This window comes from Mytilus galloprovincialis, chromosome 2 (assembly GCF_965363235.1).
Source record: "Mytilus galloprovincialis chromosome 2, xbMytGall1.hap1.1, whole genome shotgun sequence".
Lineage (NCBI taxonomy): Eukaryota > Metazoa > Mollusca > Bivalvia > Mytilida > Mytilidae > Mytilus > Mytilus galloprovincialis.
In genome coordinates this window covers 1,918,713-1,943,608 of record NC_134839.1, presented here as the reverse complement: position 1 = coordinate 1,943,608, position 24,896 = coordinate 1,918,713, and the positions used below count along the sequence as shown (strand labels likewise).

Sequence of the window (24,896 nt, the reverse complement as noted above, 5' to 3'; positions counted from 1 at the left end):
CAAACTTATTACCGGTATTTCATTTTTGACTAAAATTTACAGTTTTTTCCCTTTGTTGCAATTTTGAGGACAATATCCTCATTTAATAATAAACCAAATTTAAGTTGGTTTACTGAAGCCAAGCTTTTAAATTAAATTACAATTTGCATTTGTTTAAGTCTTTAATAGTTCATCACTAAGGATCTGTTATACAGACTTGCATGTACATGTACCACATATTTTAATTTGGTTATTTTAATGACAAAATCAACAAGTTAGCCTTCAACATAGTAGAAATGAGAAATAATTCCAAATAAAATTATGTCAAGACTTTTAGTTAATTTCTATACTGTACAATAGCTCACCTTGTTTTGACAAAGCTTCGCACAGGTTTATCTGATATTTTAACTTTTGCCTGCAATGTCACATCCACAGTATATAGTGAATCAACCATGCTACATAGAGAAGAATTACTTGTTGTATGAGAGATCAATCCACTTAAAGTCTGTATACGTCTCCCGAAACCATCCGCATCCACTTCCTCATCCTTAACAGAGGGAGTTGATATCTCATCGTAACTTGACCAAACAGAGCTAGCTTTACTGCTAATGCTTGGGGTCCGAAGAAAATCTTGTACCTTATTGAAATCCATGGAGCTACGACCACTTGTAATTGATAGTTTATTGCTACTTAAATCATTCCAGTCCAGTCTTTCACGAGCTACTTTATTTACCGATATGTGTCTGCTCATCAGACTTGGTGTTTGCATTAGTTCTAACATTTTTGTATCTGCCGGAGTAGTGACGGCTGAATTGCTAGCACTTGCACTAGCGCTAGCAATTGTCCAATTATCTAATTTGTTCAATTCCATCATAAAAACTTTATCCATTGCAGGCGTGAATGGTTCATCCATTCCACTTTGTCTACGAGATTCTAACAGACTTAGATCACTAATTGAATCTGACCTAGACTGTCTAGCTCCATCCATTTCAGAATCAGTTTCTATGTACATTCCAGAAAAGTCAAGTCTATACTGAACTTCTGGGTCATGTGACCCTATTTTAGCAGCTGCTGCCGCCATTTCACTGTCTACAGATTCTATCCTTTCCATTGTCTTTTGTCGATGATTGTATGCAATCATTCTCTCAGAGAGTCTCTTTGTACGTAATCTAGAACCCCTATTATTAAAACTTTCATCTGAGTTAACTGACTTTCTCCGAGGGGAAGAACTGTCACTATTTTTACAACTACTATTATCTGACTGAACGCTGTTTTTCTTTGTTAGTGCCAATTTGTCAACAGAATCCTTTGTTTTTTCAGGTGAAGTTTTCACTGCATCATGTTCATTCTTTTTGTCCGATTTATCATTAGAACTCTCAGATTTCATATTGTCTGAATCTTGTGCTATACTTGAATCAGAAAAACCACTTTCATTCAAACTGTTATTATCTTGCTCTGCCCCCTGTTCAGAATTAGACTCTCCCAACTTTTCTGACTCTTCAAGTGAACTGAGCCATGTGTTGACCTTGTGATGTCGAGATATTTCTTCAAAGTTGCACAAAGCTTCCTTCTCCAAAGCTACATTTTCTTCAATAGTAGATACACCATTGCAATCAAGATAGTCATTTTCATTAACATGTTTTTGTGTGTTTTCTTCACTGCTTTTCTGTGTGATTTTCTTTTCTTCTGTTTCATGAAGGTTATCCTTTCTATCATCATCACTTCCAATGACCTTTTGACCTGAGGAAACACATCCATTTCTTGATTTTGCCTTGTCTATTACACCATTTAACTGTGTAAGTGCAATATCAAGTTCATCTATAAAGTTTGTACCTTTGGCTTTGTTTGATGACAGCCAGTTCTTTCTATTATTGACCTTCAACTTAAGGTCAGTAGGTCGATTTTGAAGATTCCCATCATGGCTTATTTCTTGAGGTTGATTTTCTTCTCCATTTCTATTCATCTTTGAATCCCCTTCTTCAGAATCAAAAGATAGTCCCTTAACTATTTTTCCTTTCTCTTCACTTTCGTTTACAGGTTGATCAGCCTCTTTTTCATTATTTTCTACAGTTTTACGAACCTCTATTACACTATCATGACTATCTCTTCTTTCTTTCTCATAACTTTCAGTGGAACTGTCTCTTTCTTCTAAGATATTTCTTTCAATAGCCGGTTTCTTTTCCAGATGCTTTAAACGAGGAGAAATATTTTTAGGGGTCACAGATCCCGTTGAATTGGTATCAGAAGCAAGGTTTGAAACTTCCAAAGACTTAACTTGTAATTGAGAAATAGAGATTTCACTAGACAGGCTTCTCTTGAGTGGCTTTTTATCTACTTTATCTATACATTTTCCTGTATTTTCCTCAACTCCTAAGGAGAAAGAAGGTTTTGCTATACTTTCCCGTGGACTTTTACTTCTGCTTCTTTCTCTATCTTTTCGCCTCCTGCCTCTTGAACTTAAAGAACTACCATTTCTAGGACTAGGAGATAGAAACAATTTCCCTGACCGACTTGATGGTGTGTCTATTGATGGAGACATGTCAGTGGTAGGAGTTTTAAAGTTTATGTGTTCTGCAACCTCGTATACCATCATATTTCCCTCTCCAGTACCAATCCAAACGGAATGTCCCATATCCATAACAGCTGTGATCCGGGATCTGTTAAAGTATGTGTCATCCTCCTGAAACACAATCATAAAAATTATTACTTTCCTGTGGGAATTTAGAACAGTTGAATTCTTGGACAAAACATAATTATTAGAGTCAACAACATCAATTCAAAAACATAAACTAGAGGCTCTCAAGAGCCTGTGTCGCTCACCTGTTACTGTATTTACTGATGTCGGCCATCTTAGTTGGTAGGCAGGGTCATTAGACACTTTTTTAAAATAGATTTCCTAGTAATGATTGTGGCCAAGTTTGGTTAAATTTGGCCCATAGTTTTAGAAAAGAAGATTTTTGTACAAGTTACAAAAATGACGAAAAGTTGTTCAATATTAACTATAAAGGACAAAAACACCTTAAGGGGTCCTCTGACAATTTTGGTCATGTTGACTTATTTGTAGATCTTACTTTGCTGAACATTATTGCTGTTTACAGTTTATCTCTATCTATAATAGTATTCGAGATAATAACCAAAAACTGCAAAATTTCCTTAAAATTACCATTTTTAGGGCAGCAACCCAACAACGGGTTGTAGGATTCATCTGAAAATTTGTGAGGGGAAAGATCTTATTCTGATGGACATTTAAATCTTGAAAGATTTGCCCTAAATGTCTTAGTTTCAAAGGTATAAAGCAAAAACTGCATTTTACCACTATGTTCTTATTTTAGCCATGTCGGCCATTTTGTTTGGTGGTGGGGTCATCGGACACATTTTTTAAACTATATACCACAATTATGATTATGGCCAAGCTAGTTTAAATTTGGCCCAGAAGTTTCAGAGAAGAAGATTTTTGTACAAGTTACAAAAAATGACGAAAAAGTTGTTAAAATTAACTATAAAGGGCAATAACTCCTTAAGGGGTTGACTGACAATTTTGGTCATGTTGACTTATTTGTAGGTCTTATTTTGCTGAACATTATTGCTCTTTACAGTTTATCTCTATCTATAAAAGTATTCAAGATAATAACCAAAAACTGCAAAATTTCCGTAAAATTACCAATTCATGGGCAGCAACCTAACAACAGGTTGTCCGATTTGTCTGAAAATTTCAGGGCAAATAGATCTTGACCTGATCAAAAATTTCAATATCAGATTTGCTCTAAATGCTTTGGTTTTAAAGATATAAGCCAAAATATACATTTTACCCCATTGTTCTATTTTTAGCCATGGCGGCCATCTTGGTTTGATGGCCAGGTCATCGGACAAATTTTTTAAACTAGATACCCTAAGGATGATTGTGGCCAAGTTTGGTTAAATTTGGCCCAGTAGCTTCAGAGGAGAAGATTTTTGTAAAAGTTTAGGGACGACGGACGACGGACACCAAGTGATGAGAAAAGCTCACTTGACCTTTCAGGTCAGGTGAGCTAAAGAAAGTAAAATTTATCATGAGTATCTGCCTCTGCAGTACACATTTACAATATTCAGATACAGTGAAACTTGACTAAAGCAAATCCTGCATAAGCCAAAAACCTGTATAAACCAAACATGTTCTTATACTTAGCACCATCATATCAAATTGTATGCGTTGTGAATCTGATCAAACCGAACGTCTGCCAAACACAAACAAAATCTAAAGTTCCAAAGAGGTTAGGTTTAAACAGGTTTTACTTTGTATTTCCATTAAATGCTCAAGAACTTGACTACATTTATAGTACAAGTTTCAAGGGAATATTATTCGTAGATTACAGAAAGAGTTTATCATAGGTTCTAATCAAAGATTCTGTCATAATTAGCAGTTCCATTTGTTTTCCATTTACAATAAATTTTCTAAATAAATTTAAGTAAAGTTTGATCCCCTGTTGATAAGCAAAAGACAGAAGAATTCTAGAAGTAAATTTCAAAATCATCAAACTGCAATTTATTTCCTTGAGTTTATCGATGTTTTCCATTACATTTTGAAATGTGTTAACTGTGTATTCATGTGTATAAGTATGTACCAATTTTCATGCATTGAAGAAAAACTTTGTGTAGTTTTGAATATTCTGAAATAATTATTACCAAGCAAATAATAATGAATTCAGAGAATTTTTCTCACTTTCAAATTTTTATCTAAATATTATAACAGTTAAAGTATACCACCATACCTTTCTGAGTTGTGGATATCTATCTGTTCTGGTATCATACAACATTTTACAGTGTAGTGATCGTGGATCCCACAGTTCCAGGATAGACGACCCTCTCAATGTTATCCAGATACCATATTCACTCGACACCATGGCTAGGATATGATCATATGGATTAACAGATACATTAAAATTGTCCATTCCATCTAGAGTCCTGTAAAAAAAATCATGTTCAATTATTATGTAAAATGCCATATAATATTGATGTTAACAATAATTTCTCTTTTTAAATCAAAGGATTTATGGCTTTTACTTTGAAAGTTAGTCGGATTGGCTTCACAAAAATGAATATGCCCAATTAAATTTTCATTCATTATAAGAATTTCCTGAAATCTCAATAATTCATTACCAATTGCATTTCTTGTTAAACAATCACAATAATTAAAAGACGCAAATTTCTGAATTTAGATGTCAATGATTACAAAATATGGAGATATTGCTTTGAAAATAATTTTATTCAAATTTTTCATGTAAGTAGTTTGATTATTCTCCATGATTTATTAGTAGGTATTGTTGTTGTTTTTTTCTATGGTCGGGTTGTTGTCTCTTTGGCACATTCCCCATTTCCATTCTCAATTTTATGATTACTTTTAATGAACTTGTCTTTTCAATAACAAAAAAAATTTTGAAAGTTTATTTAAAATAACTAATTTATAAATCAGCTATTCTCAACCTGTACATTTTATTCCCTTAAATGACATTTTGTAGAGCCCTATGATGTGCACTGTGAATGAATGTATTGTTTACATTAGCTATGAAAAGAAGTCAGTTCCCTAACATGGTCTACCAAAGTGTAAACTATGGAAGGAAATTCAAACAATCCAATCACAATCAAGTATTTGTAGATATGCAAATCATGCTGTAGATATGCAAATCATGCTGAGCTACCATAAAATTAGAACACAGGGACACACAAAAACAATTTTGAAAGGTTATATTTACTTAGCGCTATTAAAAGTCAAGAATAAAATATACTAATATCTATAATCATAAAAGAAGTCTAGTGAAAAAATTTAAAAGAATATATTATCATCATTTCCAGAAGGATCTATGCTTGACTAGTGGATGCACAACCAGACATGCAATAAAGTACAAGATCAGATAAAGAAATATTCAAGTTATTCGTACTATTCTAAATATATATGTAAAAATATACTTTTTTAAACTACATAAAAATCATAGAACAATCAAATATTTGTCAGAAAAAAATCAGTCTTACGTCAAGTTTTCCGAAAGACTAAAAATTAATAAATGCATCAAAAGTAAATTATTGAATGTCTGTAGAAATGGTGAGGTAACTCTTCAAATAAAATCAATCAAGAAATTTGACCTCTTAAAAAATGTACTAGTTTTAGCCATTGCACTAATAAAATTCAACATGGCACACATTATTTATTGTGAGTTTTGATTGCAGAAAGAGCTCAGAAATCAGTCACCATCTACCTGTGCTAGTGCAATGCATTATGTGTTCACAACACGTATAGTTTTACAATATGATGTTGATGAGGGTGGTTTTTAATGACCTTAACTTTGCATGAAGGTCTTGCACAGTCTGATAGCTAGTTTATATGAAAAAAAGACAAGGAACACTACACTTACTGATATATGACGTGGTTAACACTTGATTTCATTTACCAACTAAAATATATCGTATGACATGGTAGAAATGACGAAAGGAAGGATGTTAAACTGCATCAAACAATTGGAATTCTAAGGCTAACATTTATTTGGGTTTTTGACATTTGAGCTACTTGTACTTACCTTGCATGTATAATATAAACTGTATTTCCACTAGCACACCACAACATTTCATCCAATAGCAGAAGACAAGCTACAGGTGCTTGACCAATGGAAATGTACATTACATCATTTCCTGGAGCTGGCTTCTCTATACTTTGTTGCTAAAATAGAAATATTACAGAATTGTCTTCTGTGTAATTGAAATGAAGAAAAGCAATAAAAGGGCTGTTCATTTGCTTTTTGTATTTTTTTGTCGTGCATGTACTGATTTCGTGTTGTATGATATACATGTATATGAATACCCCATATCTTTTCATTTCTGCAAAAATAAAGGCTAAGAATTTTCTCAAAAACATCAACTTTTCTTTTAATAAAATCTTGACTTTGATGAATGATGGTATAAGAAGGAAATGACAAAATTACCAGAAACTGTATGTGCCATGTGTACAGAAACACTTGTTAGATCTAATAACATACAGATTTTTTATGTGTTTTTATTGTTGGATATCTTTTAAAATTGATATACATTCTATAAAATCTATAATATTTTTGTGATTACCTCTAACACTGCACATGTTCCATCTGCTAACCCTGCAAAAATCCTGATGTTTGGTGAATCGTCATCAGTGTAAACACACAGTGACAAGATGGCATCGTTCAGACGTAAACTCCATAAACATTCTCTGAAATCATTGAAAAAAAACCATAAACATTCTCTGAAATCATTGAAAAAAATCCATAAACATTCTATGAAAACATGGAAAAAAAAACATTAGATGTAAACTCCAAAAACATTTCCTGAAATCATTGACAAAACATCAGATATTGAACACAATAAACATTCTCTGAAATCATTGAATTCAATTTCAGACATGAACATGCATGAAATATTTGCCACTGGTAGTTAAGTAACCAATAATCAATCAAATAATAAAATTTAATAAACTGAATACACATAGAGTTAAAATCACAAGACAATAAAAAATGTGGTGCAAACTGTTAGCATAAATTACCCATGACACTGTCAAATAGGGAGATAATTACCTTGTGACTGCACTGTAAGCATAGATAACCCATGACAGTTTCCCAAAGGGAGATAATTACCTTGTTACTGCACTGTAAGCATAGAAACCCCATGACAGTGTCCCAAAGAGAGATAATTACCTTGTAACTGCACTGTAAGCATAGATAACCCATGACAGAGTCCTAAAGGGAGATAATTACCTTGTTACTGCACTGTAAGCATAGATAACCCATGACAGTGTACCAACCAAGACCACATTAGCATTTACTCTGCACATACACATTATTCTGGTGTCAAACTGAAAATTAATCACATAAAAATCAAAATTTCAAAAATTATGCAGTTAACATTTATTAGTTATGTTTTTAAACATATACAATAAGAACACAGGTCTTGAAAAACTAAAACATTTTTTGCCTCTAAAACCAATTCCATCATTAGTGGTATATTATAATTAGTAAATACAAGGCTTCATATCCCCTAAGACATAACAACTTTCGGCATTTAGCACACTCCCGGAAATCTATGACAGTCTGGAAAGTCACTTCCGTTTAATGAATTGTGGACAAACTATACATGCGACCCCCTATAAATAGCGGCAGAAAGTTAGCAAACTGCCAGGGCAACTAACTAATAACACCAAAGTTGTGCTCAGCCGATAAACTCGCCGGTATTTTTGAAAAAACAGAGAAAACGATTAGACCCAATAGCGTTAGCGGAGGTGTCATTTTGTTAAAGTAATCGTAAACTAGCACACCTTAGGTTGACAGACGTTGCGGGCATAATATTTGGGTCACATATAAAAAATTGATATCGACTTGTAGCACAGGAACAGGGCAACACATTCATACCAGTAGATGTATGCTTTGTTGTAACAACTTTCGGCATTTAGCACACTCCCGGAAATCTATGACAGTCTGGAAAGTCACTTCCGTTTAATGAATTGTGGACAAACTATACATGCGACCCCCTATAAATAGCGGCAGAAAGTTAGCAAACTGCCAGGACAACTAACTAATAACACCAAAGTTGTGCTCAGCCGATAAACTCGCCGGTATTTTTGAAAAAAACGGAGAAAACGATTAGACCCAATAGCGTTAGCGGAGGTGTCATTTTGTTAACGTAATCGTAAACTAGCACACCTTAGGTTGACAGACGTTGCGGGCATAATATTTGGGCCACATATAAAAAATTGATATCGACTTGTAGCACAGGAACAGGGCAACACATTCATACCAGTAGATGTATGCTTTGTTGTAACAACTTTCGGCATTTAGCACACTCCTGGAAATCTATGACAGTCTGGAAAGTCACTTCCGTTTAATGAATTGTGGACAAACTATCCATTAATTGCTGAAAACGAAATATCCTACCTGTACAGGCATATCAAACATCAAGCCTTCCTCACAGGTGACTTTACAAACTTTTCCAATATGCTGATCACCATAGCAATACCAAACTTTACCTACAAATAATGAGAACATAATGTATAAAGTTCAAATAATGAGAACACAATGTATGAAGGTCAAATAATGAGAACACAATGTATGAAGGTTAAATAATGAGAACACAATGTATAAAGTTCAAATAATGAGAACACAATGTATGAAGGTCAAATAATGAGAACACAATGTATGAATCTCAAATAATGAGAAACAATGTATGAAGGTCAAATAATATGAGCACAATGATTGAAGGTCAAATAATGAGAACACAATGTATGAAGGTCAAATAATATGAGCACAATGATTGAAGGTCAAATAATGAGAGCACAGTGTATGAATGTCAAATAATGAGAACAATTGTATGAATGTCAAATAGTGAGAACACAATGTATGAATCTCAAATAGTAAGAACACAATGTATGAATCTCAAATAGTGAGAACACAATGTATGAATCTCAAATAGTGAGAACACAATGTATGAATCTCAAATAGTGAGAACACAATGTATGAATCTCAAATAGTGAGAACACAATGTATGAATCTCAAATAGTGAGAACACAATGTATGAATCTCAAATAATGAGAACACAATGTATGAAGGTTAAATAATGAGAAGTCAATGTATGAAGGTTAAATAATGAGAAGTCAATGTATGAATGTCAAATAGTGAGAACACAATGTATGAATCTCAAATAGTGAGAACACAATGTATGAATCTCAAATAATGAGAACACAATGTATGAAGGTTAAATAATGAGAAGTCAATGTATGAATCTCAAATAGTGAGAACACAATGTATGAATGTCAAATAGTGAGAACACAATGTATGAATCTCAAATAGTGAGAACACAATGTATGAATCTCAAATAGTGAGAACACAATGTATGAATCTCAAATAGTGAGAACACAATGTATGAATCTCAAATAGTGAGAACACAATGTATGAAGGTTAAATAATGAGAAGTCAATGTATGAAGGTTAAATAATGAGAAGTCAATGTATGAATGTCAAATAGTGAGAACACAATGTATGAATCTCAAATAGTAAGAACACAATGTATGAATCTCAAATAGTGAGAACACAATGTATGAATCTCAAATAGTGAGAACACAATGTATGAAGGTTAAATAATGAGAAGTCAATGTATGAATGTCAAATAGTGAGAACACAGTGAATCTCAAATAGTGAGAACACAATGTATGAATCTCGAATAATGAGAACACAATGTATGAATCTCAAATAGTGAGAACACAATGTATGAAGGTTAAATAATGAGAAGTCAATGTATGAAGGTTAAATAATGAGAAGTCAATGTATGAATGTCAAATAGTGAGAACACAATGTATGAATCTCAAATAGTAAGAACACAATGTATGAATCTCAAATAGTGAGAACACAATGTATGAATCTCAAATAGTGAGAACACAATGTATGAAGGTTAAATAATGAGAAGTCAATGTATGAATGTCAAATAGTGAGAACACAGTGAATCTCAAATAGTGAGAACACAATGTATGAATCTAGAATAGTGAGAACACAATGTATGAAGGTTAAATAATGAGAAGTCAATGTATGAATCTCAAATAGTGAGAACACAATATGAATCTCAAATAGTGAGAACACAATGTATGAAGGTCAAATAATATGAGCACACTGATTAAAGGTCAAATAATAAGAGCACAGTGTATGAATGTCAAATAATGAGAACAATTGTATGAAGGTCAAATTAAAATAATGAAAGAGATTTACATTTGCATATAAGAAAATATGCCAAAGCTGCATCATGAAAAGGTATGATTCTATAAAATAGTCTGTTCATTGTAGTTATATACAATTTTCAGTCTCTCTGTTATATCTTGGTGCCCAGTTTTTATTAGATAACAATAGACAAAATACCTAAAGAGAACCATGAACCTTTGACAGGAAAACTTGCAATCCTTGTCTATTAAGATTGAAGCATACATACCTAACCACAAGTGGATTTTGAACTTGCAGCCTCCCAGTTGACAGGCCAATGATAAATTTAGATATACTTCTTAGACCTCTCTAACAAATGAACATAGATGATTGGACAGAAGCATAAAAAAGGTTTAAAAAATAAAATTGACTAACGCTATTAACAGCAAAGAAATCTTGTCACAAAGTACCATAGTACTTACCTTCATCAAAGACAACTGCTGTTCCTATTGCCATAAAATTCCCTGATTCTGCCTCCATTTGCATATACTGAAAATAAAAAAGTATACAGTTACAATCAAACAACTTAAACCATTCAATAAATCTCTTGGAAATGACAGATCTCTAAAATATTTTTTTAATGTTTTCCTTTTTTTTCAACAATAAATGGACACAAAGGCCACATAAAAGAAACTCACAGAAATATTATCAACCTAGCAATTAGTTCTATTTTTAATTTTTAAGGGTGTTAAAAAATGAGTTAAAGACATAATTGCCCCTGTGTATCATTGGTCAGCATAATTTCAACTCACCCACAAGGCATATATTCATTGCAATATGGGAATCAATATTCATATTACTTTAATAATCTCTTTTAAAAATTCAAATTGGATTGACCAGCTCCAAGAAAATTACTGGTTCCCAGTTTTAACATACAGAGAAATATTTACCAGATGTTCACGCTCAGTAAAGGCAAGTCTCTGTAGCTCTTTCTTTTTATATTTCTCCTTCAGTGTATTCAAATAACATGCTTGTTTTGTACATATTATATTTCTCTTTGTAAATTGCCCTTCAAAAGCCACCTGAAAAAAAAAGTTAGAATAGGGTAAATTCATTTTAAGAACAGGAATTGTTCTGGAACAACTGAGTGGTTGGAGTGTGTTTTGTAATTGTCAGTTGTTTTGATTTTCATTGTGTTTTGTTTGGCCACAGTGCTTTCTGTTTTTATTGGACTTATGATTTTTGATTGCCCCCTTGTCTTCTTCTATCTATTTTTTTTATAATCCTCAATGAAATGCCCTTTACTCTTATCAATATCTTGAGGTGCACTCGACTCCAATCTTAATTGACTAGGATTGTCAGTTTTCCTATCGAAGGTCTGTGGTTATCTCTAGGCACTAAATGGCTTCCTTAACCAATTAAAACTGGCCGCTACAAAATAGACCAAAAGTGGTGCTTAAGGTGGTACCTAACACTACAGGGAGATAACTCTGTAATATCAGCTAAACGTTTTAATTACGTTGCGTTGTGAAGGCAATATAAAGCTTCTCAATGATCAAAATTAGTGTTTGTCAAACTGCTATATAACCAGTGTAATTTTTCTGATAAAACGCTTGGTTCAAATTTTTTCATTTTTTTATATTTTTGTTAAAGGGTCAAAGTAAATACTTTGTATTAATTGTATGAAAATTAAACGAGCCAAATTAATTTTAGTGAAAGTGTTGGGTACCACCTTAAAAGTGGCACTAAAACAACAATAAACAATATCAAAATCTTGATGATAACTAACCTTAACCAAACCTTCTACATCAAAGGAAAGTTTGGCGCTGGCCTTCACATGTCTCATCACACTGATGGTATCTGATCGCTGGATAATGTCCTTTTCATGAATTTTCAAAATTGCCATCGAAAATCGAAACAGCACTTTCGGTCCCTCCATCAAAAAGCAATCCCAAACTCTCAGTAATGTCTGTAAAGATAATATATTATTTAAATTTCTTTCATTTCTTGAGAAGATAGTATAAAGGGAAATTTGCCTGATGAATTAAAATTTATTTCTTGATGAAAAAACTATGTGAATTAAGGTTTTTTTATCCTACATTGAACTTTTGATGTCGTCTCTAAGATATATATTGTTATCTAATACATCATCTGAAAGCTGACATCCGACATATGCATAAAACTACACTTTTCAATGAAAAATGAAATATAGGTTACAGTGACATACTTTTGTTTAGAAATGTATACTCCCTAAATTGCAGCCTCGCACTAAGTGATAATGTCATAGATTTCATATCTTTCAATTTATTTCAAGAAAATAATAAAAACTAGTAACTTGTGAAAAATGAGTCCTCTATTTCATGTTGCATGTAAAATCTAATGGCAAAATGGGAACTCAGTTTCTAAAAATTGACTATGGACAACCAGAGTGACACAGACATTTTGGAAGTACAAAAATGAAAAACACACACTCACACTGACACTTTAGAAATGGATTCTGGGAGGACTTTATCATTGATAATATTATTTTCTTTTCTATTCATTTTAATTAATTTACCTTTTTTTATCTTTTATCTTATAGTTTCATATATTTAATTTCATTTTTTCATTTCATCTTTCTTTACTTTTGATTGTATGTTAATTTTTATCTATTAATTCATTTAAAAAGAGAAAACTAGGGTTATATCAGTTAATAGAAGGTGTAAATTAGCCTTAAAGGTTACATGAACTTTTGACTAGACCACCCAAACTAGCTGTTATCCTAAACAATTACCTTATAACTTGATTATTACTTCACAAGAAGATCACTTTTCTATTCCAATTATATATTCATATTTCATTTAAACCTCAATTAGGCCTAGCAAACATAACTACTGAAGCTGTTCCATTCATTTCTTCTCATAAATAAATGGTTTGAATCTTTCAGAATGTGTAAACGAAAAAATAAATTTCTTATATATCATCCAAACTGGCCAGTCATTTTATGAAAAAACTTAACTTGTACTTTAAATAATGATGTTTTTTCATCATAATATTTTTTTTTTAGATAGATACAGGTCTCTAAAAGTATACATTTATCCATATTTTTTAAGGGATCAGATTCATATATTTAATATAAAGGACATTAATAGAATTTCCATTACGTACAATCAAATTTGTCTAAAACTGACAACAAGAAAAATGTATTTTTAATTTCAATTATATTGAAATTGGTCCATTATGGTATCACCAAACACAGAGTTATACTGATGATAAGAAATTATACAGGTCAAAAGTCAAATCAAGGGTCAAAATTCATGAGGTATCTTAGGGATTACTTGGAAACCAGGAACATAATGTATACCTTCGTGTCAATTTATTGTCCAAAAGAAGTCAGGTTCAATAATAAATATTTATAAAAGTAGAATAGGTAAGCTTAAGGGCCTATCAATTATAATGGTGTAGGGCTCACATGGAGACTTATCTTTGTTAAAAGTTGACTGTTTATAATTCTCAAGCTGGGAAAGAAGTGATATTTTCTAATCAATTTGATATAGAACTTTGACTTTATATACAATATTAGTATTGTTTATGTCCTTTCTCAAAATTTGGCCTTTTTATTACCTTTATGAGCAGATTGATGAGTATGCGAGAAATATTTAAAATAAAAATAGTTACGTTCAGGATCAAAAGACATAAATTTTAGAATTGACATCATAACAATTGAAACCTTATATTGACTTAAATTTTTCAAATATTTCACTACACCTAAAAAAATATTAAATTTATCATATTTATTTCACATAACTAACAATCAAAATGTTTGGAAATAATGTGCCCCTAGTGTAGCCTCTAATTATTACAATGGATCCTAGCCTCCAATCAAAACATTACTCACATGTCAAATAACCAACACTGAATAGTGACAGTGTTACCCAAGCTATGGAGGGTTATCTATCAAATAATTATTTGGGGATCAATGAAGATACAATATTTTGATTTTACATTCTTGAAAAAAATATTTTTAAAATGTGCAGGAGACTTGTAATTTTATGCTTGCTTCAATTGTTTTGTTTCATCAGTGGTCAGGTGACTGAAAAGCAGACAACATTAAGTCATGTGACAGAACAGCAGAAGACAGATGTGACAACTGAGGACAAGGTGACAGCTCTGGAGGCTGTAGTAAAAAATTTAATATCCAGCATTGAAGAACTTAAAAATGAAAGGAAAACTGAGAAGTAAGTGTACTTTTTCATTCTTTTTTTTTCCAATTATATAAAAACTATTCAAACTGCGGGTAAACATCTGGTGCCCAGCATAGTAGATGGGTTATCAACTTAATTTATTATAAAGCAAACTTGCATGAACTTATAAATTAATCAGATATTGTTTTCTTTAGTTACATTTCTTCTTTTTTTTCATCAAGCAAACTAAATGAACTCATAGATCAAGCCTTTTTTTCATCTTTTTTTCTCTCTTGTTTATTAAACTTGAGTGAACTCATAAATGTATGATAAATTTTTTCATATGTCAAATTTTTCTGTTTTTTTTTTTCACACCCATCTGCTATACAGATTATCTCATAAAAACTATCTGCTTTTTTCAACTTTGATACAACACATCATAAAACAAAACAGATCTTTTGATATAATCATATAATAGTGCAAATGTATGAAAATAGAGATTAAAATCTAATTATTAACTCCGACCAGCTGCATGGGAGCAAATTACACACCTGTCTAGGTTAAAAAGAAAGATGTGTTTTTGTCACAATAAAAATGAATCGACAAGTAAAAAGGGATGAGATTTTTTGTACATGTTTGTACAACTAAGTTTACAATTCTTTTAAAATAAATCAATCATTATTATTGCAGATAGCTGTTCTCTCTCAAACAAAAAAAATCTATGTTAAAAATGAGACTTTTGACCAGTCAAGCTGTTTAAATCCCTCATTTAACTCATTTGATAGATAGGTTAAAATGAATAATCATTATTCTGTTGAAATAAATGATACTTGATGACTTCTGATACTTTTTTGTTTATATATTGCATATAACTAGTCATTTTGCCAGAAATGTCATATCAATGGAAAGTCTTGTTACCGAAATAAAACTGTCATATTAGTATGCCAAAACCTCCTCCCTGATATTTTTAATTAGAAATACTGTATAGCTAGTTCACTTGGTATAAATAATAAATACAGGAAATTGTTCTTGGAAGGGAGGTAACTCTCATTTTCTTTAAGTCTTATAAGTGTGACAGTGTGGAATCCAGAAAGGGGAGGAGTTCCAGGGGTTGGACCCCCTTTTTTTGATGATCAATGCATTTAAATGGGGACATATAGTTGGAACCCCCCCTTTAAAATTGGCTGGATCCAGTGTGACATCAATTATTTGTCCTCTTTATTTCAAATATATCTTTATAATTACCATAATTTTAATGATAACTTTTGATTTAATTTGATAATCCAACCCTTTACAGTACAATTTTGTATATCAAATAAAGCTTTATTTTTAGGCAGAAGGATCATACTTCTATTATTTGTGTGGTATAATATTCAAATGATTGTAGATTTTGTAAAATTCATGAAAGATTCATCGCTTTTTAACATTCAAATGCAGATCAACAGGTTCTAAATGCAAACACAATTCAAAATTAAAAGAAAATGTGTCTATGGGCCACAGATGCTCCCACTTGTAAAGGTGCATGAGTCAACTTCCACATACAGATGCAGGATTCATGTAGTTAAGGGTAACACTTAATGCCCCATCCGCTATGACGGGGGCTTAAAAAATCCTTCAAATTTACATATAATTCACCTTAGCACATGATAGTAGAATGATGTGTTGTTTAGATCAATAAGACAGTCACCCAACAACATAACATGACAATGAAATTAATTATCTTGAGGTCAACCTTGGCTGAGGGTATAGGTAGACATAGAATTTAAATGTTCAACAGAGGGTTAATTGATATAATCAAACCTCCCCCTTTTTTTATTTCAATTAGTAATATAAATCAATGACTATCAGTTTTGATTTTTTAAAATATAAATACTTAGGAATCTGACCCCTAAAAGATGAGCATATTTGCAGACCCCTATGTGTTTTTCTTTTCCAGACAAAATATATTACGATACATTTTTAAGAGTAAATATAGTTATAGGGAAATATCTAAACATCTAATGGTCATCTATATATATATTTTTTTTAAAAGATATTTTGACAATCAACTATTTGGGTTTGCACATTCCTGCTGGAGCAAAATACAGAAAATTACTTTGGAAGCACCTTATTTTTATAATAACATGTTTTTTTTTAATTTCAGGACCTACTATGGGGAGGTAGAAAACAGGATGATCCTGACCCATGCAGAAACTATAACACTCCACAGTGATGTCATGCAACTGATAACGACACAGACAGAAATACAAAACAAAATAACCACACTCGATGAAAGTGTCAGAGATCTTAAGCTAGAGTCAGAACAGTTAAATTTTATACAAAAACAACTGCAAAAAGATATCGGAAGCTGGATGCAACTTAAAGACAACACAAGAAGATCCCAAAGAAAACTAGAAAAACGTCTTAAAGCAAAAATAGAAACCCTGGATAAAAATACAGATGCTGTTTCACAAGACTTACTGAAAACAAAGGAAAGCTGTTCTGAATATTTTGAAAAGACTACAAAAGATGCAGCAAGATTTAAAATATTTATTCAAAATAATACTAAAGAGCTTAAAGAATTTATTACCAATCAAACTTCACTATTCACACCTCATAAGAAAGAAACAATAGGTAAAAGATTTGATAAACTTTACAAAATATACAATATAAGCAGACCTGTTGTTCCTGATAAAAGCAAAGTTTTTCAAAGCTCTGAAAGTACCAATGGAATTGAATCAGAATTTTTTGAAATTTCAAATTCAGTGGAGAATAAACTATGGAACGAGGTAGGGAGTGGGGAGGAAGGAAGTGGAGCCACTATTCCAGTTCGTACAGCTCATTCACATAGTAATTATGTGCAAAAAAATGATCTATTGTTAGAACTCCAAGAACGTGATGTTGAAATCACAACTTTACTTGATATGTATGAAAACTTGAAACAAGGGCTCTCAGTAATGGAAGGGAGAATTCAGGAAATAAGACTTGGAAATTTCATGGAAAGATTGCAAGACTCATTTATAAATTTCACCCAGAAAGTTTTGACTATGAACCAGTGGAAAATGGCTAGTGGCGAACTTATAAACTCTACACAAGTAAACCAACAGCATATAGCTGGTCTTACAAGTATGATATTTAATAATACAAACTTTCTCAGGGAATTAGACATGAAAATTTCTCATGCTCAGTCTCTCAGTTATCAACAGTTCAGTTTGTTACGAATTCATATTATACAACTTAACAATACAGTACAAGACATGAAAGAAGAATGGAATCGTAATGGACGTAATAAAAATACGCAACATATTCCTCCTCCTGTTTATGTTCATAGGATACAAAACGATCATCAAAATACCGGAACACTTCTGTCAAGGATTGAGGACATTGCCTTACAAGTAGTGTACAATGAGAACAGAATTGCCAAACTGGAACTGAAAATTTTAAATGAAAGTTTGTTAGAGTGCAAAAAGGTCAATGCTGATATATATCAGGATGCCAGAATGATGCAAATAGAAAAGTCTATGGTAAAAATGTCAGAAGCTTCTCATATGGTGAAAGAAATACTTAATCAGGTCCAACGGGACTTGTACCAGGAATATGTAATGAACAGAAATCAGAGTGATGTCATTAATGTAATCATAAAAGATATCAACAAAATTGACAATATCTTTCCAAAGATTGCCAGCATACAACAGCAGATAAACTACTTCCAGTTTATGATTCCAAAAGGTAGTCTATACTAGACACTATAATAAAAAATTCGTAAGGGTTCCACGGAACCCAGTGTCTCGCCTACTTTTGCTGTTAATCGCATACTCAACAAAAATGAGGAAAAACATCAATAAAAATTTCCCTCTCGATACTGTCTTTTGATTGAAAGAAGCTTCCAAGTTTGGTAAAAAATCCAGGATAGTTTATGAATCTAATAAATGTTTTATAAACTTTACCTGCAGACTGTATGTAATGTTAACTGGAAGAAAAACTAAGTCCATTTATAAGTAAAATACTGAAAAAGTGAATTTTTTTTTTTACAAAATTTACTTCTGAATAATATCTTATGATCAGAAACAAGCTTTTGTCTAAGTTTGGTAGAAATCCAGGATAGTTTAAGAACATTTTAAAATTTTAAAAACTTAAACCACAGAGTGAATGTTTTGTTTGTTTCTGGCAAAAAAACTAAGTCCATTTATAAGTAAAATACGGAAAAGTGGAAATTTATTTTTACAAAATTTTCTTCTTGATACTATCTTATGATCATAAACAAGCTTCTGTCCAAGTTTGGTACAAATCAAGGATAGTTTATGAAAGTTATTAAAATTTTTAAAACTTTAACCACAGAGTGAATGTAATGTTTCCTCGCAGAAAAACTAAGTCCATTTATAAGTAAAATACGGAAAAAATGGAATTTTATTTTTACAAAATTTACTTCTGGATACTTTCTTATGATCATAAACAAGCTTCTGTCCAAGTTTGGTAGAAATTCAGTGTAGTTTAAGAAAGTTATTAAAATTTCAAAAACTTTAACCACAGAGTGAATATTTGTGGACGCCGTCGCCGACGACGACGACGGAATGTAGGATCACTTAGTCTCGCTTTTTCGACTAAAGTCGAAGGCTCGACAAAAATGCCTGCTTTCCTAATTTATATTTTTCAATATTGACTGATTAATCCTATATTGGTTCCATAATAAAGTCATTTAGAATGAAATTCAAAACAGTGTGTCTGTGGCCATTGATTGACACATTAAATTCATCCATTGACTGGGACAATTAAGGTGAACGTTTGTATGTAACGACCACTGCTCACTATGTACTTTTTAAAGACACTTAAACTATGGGGCCACCAAAGGTTCTCAACACCTTAATAAAGTAATTCGAAAAATTAATCAGAAATAACACGATGTTTTGATTTATATCAATTATATAAATCAAAACATAAAGGTTATTCCTGATTATTTTTTCGAATTATTTTATAATTAAAGGCGTTAAGAAACCTTTGGTAACCCCACAGTTTAAATGTCTATCGTAGGTACGTGTGAACAGTGGTCGTTACAGACAAACGTTCACGTAAATTGTCCCAGTCAATGGATGAATTTAATGTGTCAATCAATGGCCACAGACACACTGTTTTGAATTTCATTCTATAAGTGCTTCAAACAAATATCTAAAAAAAAAAGACCTGTTTTTATGAGAAAACAAAGATTGCTTGCTTGACTGATTGTTAGTGCTTTTAGCACACATGGCTATATCATAGCAACCTGCTTTTTGTGTTTTTTTCCCTCAAACTGGTTAATTACGTTGAAAATCAAGTTTTCATTCATAACAAAATTGTTTCATTACACAAACTTTCATATTACATGCATAATACTGCTACAATTTCCCTTTTAAAAGAACTTTTTTTTTCACAATGATTGGAAAAAATAACACTTCATTTGCTTATAGAAAGATAAATACATTTTTCAGAGAAAGCTTTAGGAACAGAGCCAAAGTTTGTGATTTAGACCACTATAAGAATAAACTAAAAAAACAACAAGCAGCATGTTACATTTTTATAAGTTTTACTCAAATACAATAATTCCATGTAATACTTTGTTTTTAAGATTGCTATGGTTACCACAGAAGAGGATTTAGAGATTCTGGTGTCTATATAATTAATCCAACCAATACAAACTTATCAATTCAAGTTTATTGCGACCTTGAAGATGGGGATACTGGCTGGACATTGATACAAAGAAGAATGGATGGGACATTAGACTTCAATAGACAATGGCAGGAGTACAAGTTTGGGTTCGGTACCACTGATAGTGAATTCTGGCTGGGAAATGATCTCATTCATATGCTAACTACCTCAAATTCAACATTAAAAGTAGACATGATCGATCAAAACAATGCACGTTGGACTGTTACTTATGATCAATTTTCTATTGCATCTGAGCGGGAAAACTATAAAATTTCAGTTAGTGGTTTCCATGGAAACAATACAGACAGTCTAGGTTATATCAATGAAATGGGTTTCAGTACATATGACCGTGACAATGACGGCAGCAGTTCACATTGTGCAATGTTTTATACAGCTGGGTGGTGGTATAAACACTGTCACTATGGCAACTTAAATGGCCGCTATCGTTTAGGAATGGTTTGGTATGATTTTAATGAAGGTAAATGGATTCAGTTAAAATATGCTTCCATGAAAATCAAACCAAATCTTTGACGTTATTTAAATTTTAGTTTTTAATATTTGCTTTTTAAAAATCAAACATAGGCTAGTCTGATGGCTGATGACCCTTTGAGGACTTTTCCCACGGCAAATACAAAAAGTCGGTCAGTCATCAAAGCAACCTTTGTCTAGCTTTTAAAATTCATTGAAAAATGTGATTTAACATTGCTTCTCACTGTAAATCATGAATTGGTCATGGTGAATTTGTATTAAAAGTATTTTTATAAAAAAACAAAAATGTTGTTTTATTCCAACTGGTAATCTTTTTCTTGATGGTTTTATGACAGTATATTTTGTTTGTCTGGAAAAACCACCTTGAATAAACACCACTTACATATCAGTCAAGCAAAAATTACAAGTTGCATAACTATCAAAAGGGGCATTCAAATTGATAAGTTAAAAACAAACTGAAAATGCCATGGCAAAAAAAAGAAAACGACCAAAAGACAAACAAATGTACAAAACACAACTTAAAAATCTAAAGAATAAGCAGCAGACATCTCACCAAAGATCATAGATGATATCAGGTGCTTCAAAAAGATATAAGCATATCCTGCTCCACATGTGGCACCTGCTGTGCTTGTCTTTTAAGTACAAACCAAGTGATAGTTCTATTTTAACAATCTGTCATTACATTACAGGGAACTTTCAATCAGATTTATTTCAAATAAATGTGCATATTTAAAGATGATGTTTAAAACTAGATGTGTCAAAGTGACACGAATGGCCCCATCTCAAAAAGTTGAAAAATCTGCAATTTCAATAACACATGTGGACACACGCATGATGGTAGTCTATACATATAAAAAATCAGCTCAAAATCTGGATGCGTATAGAAAAAAAGTCTGTAATCTGTGATTTTCAACAATTTTCAAAAATTTTGGCAAAAATTAGAGGAGCGGAACAAAACTTAAACTTGATCTGTAACTCATCATGAGTAACTCACATACCAAAAATTAACCCAATATCTGAAGGCGTTTAGAAAAAAAACTCCATATAATGGTTTGTTGCGGAATGACGGAATTACGGAATTATGGAATTTCGGACAAGGGTAAAACTATATGGCACCGACAACTTAATTGCGGGGCCATAAAGATTCCAACAGGCTTCAACATTCATGAAAGTTGTAAATCAATGACAATATAAAGCAACATCATGTAAATACCTTACAAGAAAAGTCTCATTGATTGATGGATTGATGGTGTTTGAAATCCCTTTGGGGCTATTTCATGACTGAAATCTCTTTTAGGCTATTTCATGGCAATCCCTTTTTGGGCTATTTCATGGCAATCCCTTTTGGTCTATTTCATGGCAGCCAGTTTTTATTGATGGAGGTAGTCAGAGTGTGTTAAGAAAACCTTATATAGGAAAACTGACTATCCTAGTCAATTTAGATAAGAGTCGAGTGCAACCACAGGAGTGAGGTTCAACTCACAACCACAGTGTTGACTTGCTAGGGCTAGTGATTACAAGAGTAGAACTACTTAGACCACTTGGCCACCGAGGCCCCCTAAAGAAAGTATCATATTTGGTTTCAGATGTTTGAGCAATTCTACAGAAAGAGTTTTTTTTTTAAATTGAGGTCCACCAGAAATGTCTTATTGTAGCTCTGACCTATTTCTTTATGCAACTCAACCAACAAAAGTAACAAAAAGTGTCAACTATCATGTAAATGATAACCAAAACATTCAGCTATTTTGGTAAATACATTTAAGTTTTCAAAACTGGTGCTAACTGATGACAAAACATCACATGTAAGTTTCCCAATAACTTACACGGCTCCTTTTATCTAAGTAAAGGAGGACATATTGACAGTTTCAAATGATTTGATTGATCGATTTTTTGTATTTTAACCCCACGTTTAAGCGCCACATTTGGGCTATTTAGTGGCTGCCAGTTTTTATTGGTGGTGGAAGTCAGAGTGCACATAGAAAACCACATTGACAATCCTAGTAAATTGAGATTGGGGTCAAGTTCACCTGCACGAACAGGGTTCAAACTCACAACCTTAGTTTTGACTGGCTAGTGAGTAGTCCAACTACTTAAACCACTTGGTCACCGAGGCCCTCAGTTTCAAAAGAACTAGCTTGCATATTAAATTACCTCAAATAAAGAGACTATAACTTTTATTTTAAAAAATTCTTATCCCACAATTTTTTTGATTTTTGACTTGTTTATATCTATATACTTTCACATTTTTCCCTTCAAAGTTTCCATTTGGTTTAATGACTTGTTCAGAAACAATGTAATGTGTATAATTTTTCTATACGGTCAATGTTACATATATTCTTATATTATCAAAATAATCAGACATAAATAGTTTTATCTAGGACTTTATATAGAAATAATTAACAAAATTAGGTTATCATCAAAAGTTATAACATTGTCCCCTTTAAAAGTAATTTCTTATTCATTAGTATTTTAAATTAATTAACATTTTGTCCTAATAACATACCATATATATATATCCTGATAAATTGACTGACAAATTGAACTTTTGGTTTCTAATTTGGGTACTGTGGATTCATTTATTTTCGTGGATACCAATTTTCGTGGATGAAGGAAAAATCACTTGTTCATGGATATTTAATTTTGTGGTTTTGCCTAAGTCTGCATACATTTAAGGAATGACTGTAATATTTTTTCTGTCTATGAAGAAATAACATTAAAAATTTGGTGCACACTGAAATACGCGCGTAGCGGGTTATTTAACAGTGTGCACCACATTTTTTATGTTATTTCGAATAGACAGAAAAAATATTACAGTCATTTCTTATAATTTAATTCTAAATTTCATTTTAAACCGTAGAAAACCATGAAAAAACGTTGATGACGTCACGGTTACATGACTAAATTATGTTTATGGGCTCATAACAAAATAACGTCAGCCAATGAGAAGACGCGTTACATCCAAAATTAAATTATTATTCTTTGAACATTTAATTTTGTGGTTCACCTGTACCCACAATTCCACAAAAATTGGTATTCAACCAATAATAATGAATCCACAGCCTTCAGTAATGAAATCTGGTTTTTTAAAAAAAAAATTTGTATAAAAATTTCTGAACCAACAATGAAAGCAAAAAAAGTGTACACTCTTCCTATAGTTTTTATGAAATTGTTTACACATCGTTTTACCAAACAACATTGACTTAAAACTGTCTGAAATCATTTTGGAATTAGATTTTTCATCAAAAATATATTTTTTTTGTTTTTTGATGGCATCAAAATATTTCAGCAGAGAACAGCAAACTACATATGTTGAAAATTTTGATGAATTTTTATCTGTTCAAATAAAATCATTTCAGAATCTAAATTGGTGATTTGGTTTTTAATAAACATTATCTCTATATGAATAATGACATATAAGTATTAAAATAGAACTAGCTTGCATATATAACCAAAAATCTCAAAGACATACTTGTGACATCAAAAGTAAAGAAACAAGAAACTTCTAAATTTGGGTGTTACAAACAATGCGGTAGAAGCAATTGTAAGTGCTGTAAAGTCGCTAACACTGACCACTCTTTCAGCAGCACAGTAACAAAGCAGCGATACAACATCTATGTTACATCTAATTGCAAAACGGAAAATAGTATTTATATTCTTACTTGTGGAACTTGCAAGCTGCAGTATGTTGGTGAAACAGAAACTAAATTCAACATCAGACTTAACAATCACCGATCGTTCTATACAAAAGGAAGAAACTGTCAAATTACGAGACACCTTTTAAGAACAGGACATACTTTTGATAATATCACCTTTCAAATAATTGAGGTAAACCAAAATTGGGACACCGAAAGAAGAAAACAGAGAGAAAGGTTCTGGATGCATCAGCTACGTACTCTTGAACCTGATGGACTTAATGAGAGGGATGAAAAACAGTT

At 32.0% G+C, this 24,896-nt stretch overlaps 2 protein-coding genes across 10 annotated transcripts in view; one reads left to right on the top strand and one right to left on the bottom strand.

Annotated features, from left to right (window-relative positions):
* Positions 1-24,896, bottom strand: part of LOC143062663 (uncharacterized) — a 95,568-nt gene that overhangs the window by 4,317 nt on the left and 66,355 nt on the right. For 8 of the 9 annotated variants that reach the window (XM_076234361.1, XM_076234360.1, XM_076234362.1 and 5 more), the window contains 10 exons: positions 12,441-12,620; positions 11,602-11,733; positions 11,134-11,200; positions 8,904-8,995; positions 7,731-7,828; positions 7,066-7,189; positions 6,528-6,667; positions 5,986-6,003; positions 4,728-4,920; positions 345-2,659 (listed from right to left, as the gene is read on the bottom strand). In XM_076234361.1, coding sequence (XP_076090476.1) covers positions 345-2,659; positions 4,728-4,920; positions 5,986-6,003; positions 6,528-6,667; positions 7,066-7,189; positions 7,731-7,828; positions 8,904-8,995; positions 11,134-11,200; positions 11,602-11,733; positions 12,441-12,620 — 3,359 coding nt within the window. The remainder of the gene's footprint in view (positions 1-344; positions 2,660-4,727; positions 4,921-5,985; positions 6,004-6,527; positions 6,668-7,065; positions 7,190-7,730; positions 7,829-8,903; positions 8,996-11,133; positions 11,201-11,601; positions 11,734-12,440; positions 12,621-24,896) is intronic. The other variant, XM_076234365.1, reaches the window with a different exon arrangement.
* On the top strand, positions 14,531-21,239 carry LOC143062664 (uncharacterized). The gene is made up of 3 exons (XM_076234369.1): positions 14,531-14,868; positions 16,958-18,522; positions 20,393-21,239. The coding sequence occupies exons 1-3, from the start codon at positions 14,660-14,662 to the stop codon at positions 21,001-21,003; spliced, it is 2,385 nt and encodes a 794-aa protein (XP_076090484.1). The 5' UTR covers positions 14,531-14,659; the 3' UTR covers positions 21,004-21,239.

Excerpts from the sequence above, each read along its gene's own strand:
- LOC143062664 (XM_076234369.1), top strand. The coding sequence starts at position 14,660 with ATGTGCAGGAGACTTGTAATTTTATGCTTGCTTCAATTGTTTTGTTTC. Across the intron at positions 14,869-16,957 it reads AATGAAAGGAAAACTGAGAA|GACCTACTATGGGGAGGTAG; the intron begins GTAAGTGTACTT and ends TTTTAATTTCAG. Across the intron at positions 18,523-20,392 it reads CCAGTTTATGATTCCAAAAG|ATTGCTATGGTTACCACAGA; the intron begins GTAGTCTATACT and ends TTTGTTTTTAAG.